At 42.8% G+C, this 10,993-nt stretch overlaps 1 protein-coding gene across 4 annotated transcripts in view; it reads left to right on the forward strand.

Moving 5' to 3' along the window:
• The window catches only part of Grk5 (G protein-coupled receptor kinase 5), a 204,612-nt gene that overhangs the window by 137,428 nt on the left and 56,191 nt on the right, over window positions 1-10,993 (forward strand). For all 4 annotated transcript variants that reach the window (XM_031390885.1, XM_031390887.1, XM_031390888.1 and 1 more), the window contains exon 3: window positions 4,923-5,035. In XM_031390885.1, the coding sequence (XP_031246745.1) occupies window positions 4,923-5,035 (113 nt within the window). The remainder of the gene's footprint in view (window positions 1-4,922; window positions 5,036-10,993) is intronic.

The following is a 10,993-nucleotide window of genomic DNA, read 5'->3' on the forward strand; positions in this document are numbered from 1 at the left end:
ATTTCCGGAGGAACTGCCAAACTGATTTCCAGAGTGGTAACCATCAATTTCGAGTGTATAATTAAATGACTTTTTATAAACATGTACAACTTTGAAATCACTAGAGTCATAGCATAGGACATTTTCATCATACTCAACTTCCTTCATGTGCCTCTGTCATGAATTCCCTGATCTCCCACTATTGTTCTGATTTTGGGCACCGTGGATTTGACTTTTGAGTTTTAGACTTTTGGAGTCAACTGCATGTAGCTTTTGCTTCCAGATCTTGGGCCTACACATTGCTGCTTGGGTATATCCATGCTGTGATTGCTCTTGATGTCTGTTTGTTTGGCTTGAGTGTTAAGTGATATTTGATTGTAGCATGTGACATCTCATGGTTTTTCATGTGTATATTGTTATATGTCCAGGGGTCTCTGGACTCTGGATAGGGACTGGGTTCCACCTGGAATGGATTTGACTTTTCTGACTCTAGTCTGCCTTCCTTTTCTATTGGTCATATGTTCAGGTGACAGAGGAATCAGGTCAGCATCACATTACATTGCAAAGGGGGTGGAGATGAAAACAGAGATTAGCTGGAGGCAGAGGCAAGCAGATTTCTGAGTTCGAGGCCAGCCTGGTCTACAGAGTGAGTTCCAGGACAGCCAGGGCTATTTGGAGAAACCCTGTCTCGAAAAACCAAAAACAAACAAACAAACAAAAAACAAAAAGAGATTAGCATGTGATCAAATGGTGACCTGCTTTATAAATAAAGTTTTATGAGATACAGAATTCTCATAGACAATTCATACAGTGCCAGGGGTGCTTTTCATTACAACTCCATTGTTGAGTAACTATGACCCAAATCATATATACAGCCTTCACAAGCTAAAATATTTACTTCTAGTCTTCACAAAATTTTACCAACCTTTGCCTTAGATTCAGGGAGGAATACACCAGACCAGGCATTATCACCAGGAGTGGACAAAAGCAGAACTTTGGAATACTGAGTAAAGGTGAGCTTTAGTATTGAACTTGGAGGCTATCTTGAATCATTTGTGAAACTGACACTCAAAGAGGGCTCCAGTCTGTGAAGGGACTCAGCAGTTGATCATTCTGATGCCTTTATTTTGTAGATGAGGAACTGTGGCCTAGAAAGGCCTAGAAACTCAACTCCATGATTTCAATGGAGTGACAGGTGAGACTGCTTCTAGCCAGTACTTTGGTGTCTTTGACTTGTGAGAGGCCCAGAGCAGGCACCTGAGTATTGCTAAGGCAAAGATCTGACAACATTGCCTTTAGTCCTGTTATGCCTTCAGTTGGTTGACATCTTGGCAGATAACAGCCTGACCTGGGAAGATATGGAAAGAAGAGGATTGCTGTACTGTGTGTTTGAATATAGGTATTGAGACACTTACACTTATCACCAGGTAAACTCACTGCCACTTAAAACAACTTGCTTGTTCCTTTGTGCCTTGGCCCTATCCCCAAAAACCTTGTGCTTTCTTTAAGCCATTCTTTCATGTCTACTCTGTGACACCCGGTAGTGGTTACATACTCTGTTCTGAATTCAAGAAGTGATCTTTAAAATTAAAAGAATCTTCTAGTACCAAGAAGCAAAAAGCCTTAGAAGAGAGTTTGATGGGTGAATAAAGGAAACAAATCAACAAAGTCAGAATGCTTGGGAGGGATATGCCAGTGGTGGATATGACCCAAGGCAAGGATTCAGGTTATAAGAGTTGGTGTGTGTGTGTTTTGCATATGCCGTGTGCATGTTCCTTATATGTACAGCTTCACAGATTGTCTTCTGCTCTCTTGACACTTCCCAGGAAACACTGAAAACCTGATTGGGAGTAGCACAGTCAGCACTGCTGCAAGATCAAAGAGGGTCTACCCCCAGGCCAACCTGCATAGTTCCTCCTCCTGTCTCCAGCTTCATTGTCATTAGACTTTGCAGGGACTATCTGCCCTTCACATTGCCACACTGGGAACTTTGCTTTGCACTTCCTCCTGTCACCTTGACCATTCCCTTGTCCATATTCTTCCAACTATGGCCACATCCATTCCTAAAGGAATCTGAGTTCTACTTGCTTTTGTGGATAAGAATAGAAGATCTTTCATTGGAGGCTAAAAGCAAAACCTGGAAAGACAATTCCTGGTTCCTTTGACCTTTACTGACCAGCTAATAAGTTGCTTTCTTGTTTAGGATCTTCTGTATGGTTTGGAGAAGAGGGAAAGTGTGTGTATGGTGGGGTGTGTGTTTCTGACTTGTGTCAGAATCGAGTGATGTTTACTGTGCCTGTGTTTATATCAGCCTTGTTTCCATACTGACAAGAAACACCATAAGTAGGGAAAGAAATTCTATCAGATGAAGTCTTAGACGGTTACAATATGGTACATGAAATCTCATAATTGCTTTTGGAAACAGGGGGTTACTTTGCTCAAATCAAATAAGAGGTATTGTGCCCTTTCCCATAATTGAGTAACACTGAATTTTGATACATGGTAATTTGCTCTGTTTCAGAGTTTTATAGGAAAAGCTCCTTGATAGGGGAAAGGTACAAAGGTTTGTTTTTCTTCCCCAGGGTGTGTTGGGGGGCAGGGAGGGTCGTGCTGAGTAGGAGTCAGTGAGCACTAGGCTGTGTACTGAGCCTTGTGCTTACAGGTACAGACTACTGACCTGCCATGAACCACAGTGGCCATTCCTCCTGTGGCTGACAATCACTCTCCTCTAGCATGCCATTTCATAACTAACATTTGGATCATGTCTGTTCATCCACATGCACCCATATTGCTCCTGCCACCGGAGTAGCTCCCTTCTCTGCCTCCTTAGAACCTAGCACACAGTAAGACTAAATGCTTGATGGAGTGGCTATGTGTGAACTGTCTGTGCCTGGAGATATGGATTGGAGCCTGTGCCTATATTGAAGGGTAGAGTTAAGGCAAGAGTTTAGTGCTGGTCTAGACTGAAGCAAGCAGCTGGGGAGGGGCTACATAGAGGATGACTTGTCATGGGGCTCATTCATGTTGATCAATGTATCTGCTTTACAGAAAGCCACATTTGTGAGTGACTTCTGTATATATTTATAACCCATGAGTTCCTACCAAAATAGCCTTTGCTTTTGAGCCATTTGTTCATGAAAAGAACAATGTACATATATGTATACTTTTTGTAGTTAATGTCAGATATGAACGCCCAGGCTTTAGGCCCAGGCTCTACCTGCCTGGAAGAAAAAAAAAAGTCTCATCAGTCCTAAGTATTCAGCACTCTGGAAATAAGCAAACCTCTTTCCAGGAAGTTTTAGAAGCAGCTCCAGGGCTTCTAAATCACATGCCCTAACTGTAGTGGCTAGGTCTGGGAAATGAACTATTCTCTGAACTTATGGAGGAAACAGGCCTCCAATTTGGCTATTATTGAGTCAAATGCCTATGCTTAACCTTATCATTGTGTTGAGGAGAATGAAGGTTATGATTAGATGGGGCTGAGTCATTTACCCATTCTTTTTTGGTTTTACGAGAAAGGGTTTCTCTGTGTAGCTCTGGCTCCCCTAGAACTCTCTGTAGACCAGCCTGGCCTCCAACTCCCAAATATCCACCTCTGCCTCCTCCGTGCTTTGATTAAAGATATGTGCTACCATTGTCCTGGCTGCATTTGCCCAATTTTGAACCTGTCATTATGGCTAGAAGGCAGGAGACTCTGATTTACTAAGGGTGAGTCACAAACCATCTTCAGAACTTGGGAGGTACCAGCATTCCAGAACCAGGTTTGGTGGGGATTTGTTCAGAGGTTTTGAGAGAGGATGTTCCCTAGAAGAAAAGATGAAATAGATTAAAAGAATTTACATCCAGGCTAATAACAGCCCTCCCTGCTCCTGCTAGTGGATGGTTGTCCCTGTTCCCTAACTGCTAGGACTAAGCTCTTCTTTTCCACCAGGTTGATTCTAAGCTCTGTCAGTTTGAGGGGCATCTTCAGCTTAGAAGGCGAAAATATACAGTGTTGGAGAGCATCTGGGACAGCATGCCTCAAACAGTGCCTCAAGCATCCTCTGGCCAGTAAAAGATGCTGTGGTGTCATTGCTAGGAAAGAATCCTGGTCCCAGCCCCAAATATGCATTTTGTTTTTCATAGGAGGGAAAACAAAGAGGGCCGAAGAGGGTATGGTATGCCTATTGATCTAACAAAACATCCTTTAGCTCCTGGTGGTGGGCTGGTGGATCACCTTTTTTCTTCTTCAGAACCCTCTTGGTGGCTTAGTGGCTAAAGGATAGTCATTTCTTGTTTTTGTGCATATTCATCTGGGAAATGCACGATCTTCATTACAAGCATCCAAAGAGTGGGCTTTGCTCCACCTGGGTGAACCTGGTAGGAAAAAAATAAAAGCAATAAACAACAACAAGAACCAGTGCAAAACTGTATCTAGTAGGATGGTTTGAATTATAAGTAATTTAGGATTTTTTTGAAATTGCCCTAAACAGAAGGAATGCCTTCCCTTAAATCAATTTTTCAGATGTGTTGTGGGCTACAGGCATGATTTGATCTAGGTATCCGGATATTACAAGAGACCAACTCTGCTGTTTTCTCAGTTATGATGCTCTGGTTCAGCCTCCTTCTCATCGCATCTTTTCACACAAGGTCAAGGACACCATTGTAGGCAGAACAAGAGAACATGCTGGTTGGCTTGGCTTAGGCCATAAGCCTGAAACCTTTACCCAGTCACCAGAATCAGGCTCTGTTTCATGTTATTTGGCCACATAGAAAGTAGAGCCATAATTGCCAGAACCACTGGTGTGTGCATATAGAAATCATAGTACTACAAAACAGAGCCAGGTGTGGCCTGGCACCATTCTCTGTTCTGCAGACCCTAGAAGATAATGACATCAGTTCTCCATTATCTTACTCCAGAATTCTGGACCCAGTTCACCACACTTTTCTTGTCTTTTCTCCAGACAGAGATTACTACAGTCTATGTGACAAGCAACCAATTGGAAGACTGCTTTTTCGACAGTTCTGTGAAACCAGGCCTGGGCTGGAGTGCTATATTCAATTCCTGGACTTAGTGGTAAGTCCCTGCCAAGAGGCCCTTTGGTCTTCTGTGTCTGGCAAGTGTTTTTTTGTCATGAGGAAATAAAGATAGGCCTGATGGTTTTGAAATGTGAAGAATCTAAACTCTTGTTCTTTGGGAAACTGGGGAAGTTTGTAATGGTGAGATAGCTCTTGGGTGCTGCTGTTGCTCTGCCTCCAGCTGAAATGCTTCAGGTAAAATACACAGCTAGTATGTTGGTCTGCTGGTTTACTGTCTATTTCCTTTGGGAATGCAAACTTTTTGCTTTTGAGCTTCATTTTCACCCCATTCAGCAGAGTTCCCTGAATACAGAGGCAACATCAATAAACTGTTCAGTGAGTGCCCATTGGCTGTTTCAAGACAGTTGGGTGGCAATGTCTTATGTTCCCAGGACTACCTTCACCTGTGTTGAAGTTTTTAGGAAGACTACTAAAAACACTCAGGAGTCCCTTAGCCTTTGATCGGGATCCTCATAGCCTCTCAGGCTCATGGCCTGGTCAACTACCTTTTGGATTTCTACCTGGGGTTGGAGATTAAGAAGGGCTCTAAGGGGCAAGGAAAGCAACAGGGAGGCACTGTGAAAGGAGTGGCATCATCTAGGATCTCCTCTCAAAGGCAGAATCAAGATACTATTGTTTCTTAGAGACTCACGTGGCCTCTATCTCTGTTTAGGGTGCTTCCCTACTTTTATGTTTCTTCGGAGTTTCCATGTGATCTCTAAACCCGATAAGCAAAGTGTACTGGAGTAGACATCTCCACTACAGTTCCACCATCAGGTCAACATATCCAACACATGCAGCTGCTTTTTTCAGGTTCCCCAGATTGCAACTGCCAATAATGTTCTCTGCTTAACAGTTATTGGAAGCTGAAGTCTTTGCAGTGTCCCCAACCCTTTCCTCTTCCTCATTTTTCCGCCATGTTCAGGGACCATGTGCTCAGCTCCTTGACCTCTTGAGCCCTTTCATCACCTGTGGCCTCTGCCTCAGTCATGGTCCTAACACAGGCCTTGGCATCTTTTACTCAAAAGATCAAGCTAGTTCTCAACCATGACTGAGGATTAAAATCAACTTCAGGTGTTGCTCCTTAGAAGTAGGTCACTTTTGTTTTTGAGACATTCTCTCACTGAGTCTGGAACTCACCAAATAGGCTAGGCTTGCTATTACAGCTAAAACATTCTTTATCACTAAATATCGGTTTAAATTTCTGATTCTCTTGTACACTTTATGAATTTGTGTTTTGCTGTCTGTGGAACTGACCTGTTTGTACCTGTTTGGTCTTTATGACTCCAGGCTCTGCTATCACCATCTTCTGTAATGGATATGTTGTTTCCTCTAGACTAGAGAAAGTATTGCTCCAGCACCTGCCTATATGCTTACTTGTGAGAGTCCTCAGTCTTTCTTGTAAATTGTTACATGAATTTCAGAATTTGAACATTTCCTCTGTGTGTGTTTATGTGTGTGTGTGTGTGTTTGCTCCTGAATTTATCAGAGTAGCTTTATGTTCCTCCAACAGGGAGTCTAGGTTATCTAGTCATCTTTCTTTTTGAGAAATTATTCAATACCTACATTTGTTGAAGAGTGAAGGTTTACAGCCTGGTAACATTCTAATTCTACTGTTTTTCATGCTAACTGGAGCACTTTCATTCACTTCAGCTATGTCTGTTCTACAGTGAAGTTCTAATAAGAAATGACTGATGAAAATTTTCTCTGTATTTATGTTTTGAGATACCCAATTTGGAGTTGGGAGATAGCTCAGTTGGTAAAAATATTTGCCCCACAGCATGAAGATCTGCCACCCACATCAAAAAAAAAAAAAAAAAAAGATGGACATGATAGTGTGCACTTATAGTCAGAGCACAGGAGAGGCAGAGATGGATGGATCCCTGGGGCTCACTAGCTAGTTAGCTTAACCTATTTGGTGAGTTCCAGATTCAGTGAAAGACTGTCTCAAAAACAAAAGTGGACAACTCCCGAGGAACAACACCTGAAGTTGACTTCTGGCCTCCACATACATACACATGCATTTATCCCAAAACACAACAAATTAAGAGCCCCAAGTTGGCTCCCTCACATCACATGGCAATGCATGAGAATTTTGAACTCATGGCTTTAAATGTATTGTATGGTCCCCAGTGCAGTGAAGTTCTTGTCCTTATTTCTTCCTGGAGTCATTGTTGGCCAGTGGAACCCTTCTCTGTTGGGCCTCTGAGTACTCATGGAACCCAGAAACCACTAGCAGCAACTTGCTGTCTGTAGTGACAGTGTTCTGGGCTCATCCTGTACTACACCAAGGAAACTGGTTCCTTTGCCTGGAATCTGGCACTTGGGAACCACAGTGTGGCACTAGGGTGCTCATTGTTACCAGAAAAGCCATCATTCCTAGCAGGTAATAGTGTTTTTCACATCTCCAAGGACTTTACTGTGTATCTGAGGTTGGGAAGTATTGATATCAGGATAGTGCCCAGGTTCTGAGGATCACTTACCAATGCCACTCCTTGCTCTTTATTTTCTAGCCTTCACCAGAGAATTTTTTCACTTCTAGTTCTGCCCAAGAACTTGCTTGTTCAAGCTCTGACATGCTAGGCTAAGTTAAGCCCCCTGGTCCTAACTATATGAGCCCTTTCTTCCTAAGATGCCTCATTTCATGGTCTCATTTCCCTAACAGGTGCATACTGGTTCTCTTGGCCCTGTTCACAGAGCCTTCCCCACGTCACTTTCCCTCTCCCTTAAGTCCTGTGTACACTTACATCATTATTACAGTATACTGGATGGTTATTGATAGAAATTGTTGGGTCCAGAGATGGGCTGCCAGAATGGTAGTTCTTATGAGACTGTGGGGAGGTATTAATTTCTGTATGTGGGGGACTCCTCTTTTTTAGGATCTTTGGTTATGGCCATCAAACCTGAGTTCTACTGGTCAAGAACACACCAGAGCCATCTGTGCGAACCCACCTACTGCACCACTAGACTGTGTTTTGGAGAACCCATACTTTGCCCTCAATTTCGTTTCTTCAGGGACCCAGAACACTGTGACACATAGCAAAAGTTTCACTTGAGCCAGGATGAGAAGCCCCAGAATTAAACTCCTTACTAGTCTTTAGCTTATCATTCATGTAACACAAGTACTCTTTGATAGAGTTCTAGACATTTGAGATAAAGTGATAGAGTATTGTAAGATCTCTGAACTTGTGATGTTTCCTTCTAGCTATGAAAGGGTTTGTTATATGCCATAAGCAAGGAGGACAGTGATTTTAAATCCTAAAAAGTGGTAAATGTGGTAAAAAATAATAATAATTGGAACAGATTCCAGTGTTGGGAGTAGCCAAGGAAGCCTGGTTGTAATGTTGAGAAGAATGGTCAGTATAGGTATTCTTGCAAAGGTAACATGTTGCCTGAAGACTAAAAGAAGTGGGAGCTTGTAGATAATGAAAGAGGATTGCAGGCAGGGAACCTGCCATGAGAAGGCCTGTTGGCAAGTGTGTCCATGGTTGGAGAAGAAGTTAGAGCACAGAGAGTAGGAGAAGAGGCACTGATTATGCAAGACCATATACCTCTGAAGAACTTTGGCTTTTATGTTACATGATGAAGTTAAGGAACCAGTGGAAGACTTTAGCAAAGCACTGGATGGCATGATATGATGTAGGTGGACATGGGTGAAATCTGAGAGATCTGAGAAAAAGCCATTTGCTGCAATCCAGGTGAGAGCCACAGTGTTGGGCCAGGATGGAAAAAGTTAGGATAGGTGGTTTCCCAAGGTTCTCTGGTGGACAAGGGATGAGATAGAAGGATGGTTTCCATATTAGTTGCTTTGGGACAACAGAATAACTGACCAAAGCACCTTAAGGAAGCAGGTATTCATTTTGGTTCATCATCCAGGGAAGTCTTAGTATCAGGAGCTTGAGGCAATTGGTCATAGTTCATCCATAGTCAGGAAGCAGAGACTGATAAATACAGGTTGCCACTGCCTCTGCCTCTTACTCCCCCTCCTCCTCTTCCTCCTTCTTAAATAAAAGAATCTTTCTTTTTTTTTTTCATTTTTGTTTTTTTTGGGGGGTGGTGTTTGGCCTGCATGAATATCTGCGTACTATGTGCATACCTGGTATCCTTGGCAACCAGAAGAAGGTATTGAATCCCCTGATACATGGAATTACAAATAGTTTGTAAACAGCCATATGGGTGCTGAAAATTGAACTCAGATCCTCTGGAATAGCAGCCAGTGCTCCTAACCTGAACCATCTCTTCAGCCCCATTTTCTCCTTTTTATACAGCTGGAGAACATGAAGGGTAGGTCTTTTTACTTCAGTTAACCACACCTAGATTGCTCCTCATGGACATGTTTACAATTGTGTCAAATTGACAATGTTAGCCATCACAGTTTCCAAGTTCTGATCTGAGCAACTGGGAGAATGAAGCAAGGCTAAGGTTTTGAGGAGATCATGCTGGGGGAAGACCAAGAGTTTCGTTTCATAGTCTGAGCCTCTTCAGGTCTCAGTGGAGAAGTTTTATAGATATGCATTTGAAAATATTCCAGGAGAGATAGGCATCCCTGTCTGGAGCTCATGAGGAAGGATTGGCCTGGGAATGGAAAACCAGGAATTGTTACCATACAGCTGAGATATAAAGCCTGGGGCTATGGGGGCTCTCTTACCCAGCAAATAGAGGGAGCTGGAGCAGCAATGAGGACCAGTGTCTGCAAGTGCAGGACCATGGCATCTGGAAAAGATGAGATGGCAGCAGACCTGTCTGGATTGTTGGTGAGGCAGAGCAGGGTCAGGCTGAGCTGAGTTGCTGGTGGAATTTTCCAACCATGTGTTCTCTTAGGTGCATTTAGTTCACAAGAAGGGAAAAAAATAAAACTCAGCGGATGCCCATTTTCATTCTGGGTGTACAGTCCTTCCCTTCTTACTGGGCCAGTACCAAGAGCTGTTTATTAGAAAGGAAATGGGAGTCTGGCTCTTGAATTACTGAGCCAAATGCTCTACATACACCTTGACAGAACCCCCACTTAGAGAGACTGACCTGGTACTTTAGCTGGGAATTAGTTGGGAATTTAGCTGGGAATCATTGCTACCTGTTGTCATAATTACCTTTGGATCCTTCTTTTACATTTGAAAACTTTGTTGAGTTTTCTAGTGCCAAAGTAACTTCTCATCTGAAATTATTATTTTTTTCCATCCTGACTAGATGGAGGAGGTAGGAAATAACAGCATCCTTGGCATTGCAGTTAATTACCACTCCTGATACTTTGTGGCTTAGCCAGTGCCATCCTTACAATTCTTACCTCCCTGTTAAATGTTCACCAAGTAGAACTTCTTAAAAATGAGTTATCCTCACAGGGTTGTGACAAAAGCCTAGGAAGTGCTCTTCTCTGCAGTTTCATCATCTGTGCCTATCAGGTCAAGTACAAACTGTCTGTTTTCAAGTGGGCCTGATAGTTTGGAGAGTATAATCCCTGTGTGTTACTTCTCAGACATTGTAGCTACATCATCTATTCTAGGCTGTCAAGAGGTTTCAACAATCCACTCATGGAGAAGAAGAATCAGTAATCTAAGTCTGACCTCTGGAAGGCAAAAAAAAGTTTGGTTATCTGTCCAAGGACTGGAAGGTGACTCAAGCTAGTGTTAACCACATAGGCCAAGAGGATCTTGCCATGAACAATTTCAAGACAGATGGGATAGTCCCTAAACCCTAAGCTCTGGAGATCTTAACCACTGGCTGGCCACTCATGTGAAACCGCATTTGGATTACTCCTAGAGTTTGCTAGTCTCTGAAAGTTGGATATTGAGCCAGATTTTCTTGGTATGTTGGCACAGCCATGTCCACTGGAGGTCCCCTGCAGTATATGTTGATCAGATGTCTCCTATGATCAATAGTATCTTCAGTAACTGGAGACTACACAATGAATGGAAAAGGCAAGCTCTTTACCACATGGTAGCTTACCCTTTTGGGTAAAGAA

Source organism: Mastomys coucha, unplaced genomic scaffold (genome assembly GCF_008632895.1).
Source record: "Mastomys coucha isolate ucsf_1 unplaced genomic scaffold, UCSF_Mcou_1 pScaffold21, whole genome shotgun sequence".
NCBI lineage: Eukaryota > Metazoa > Chordata > Mammalia > Rodentia > Muridae > Mastomys > Mastomys coucha.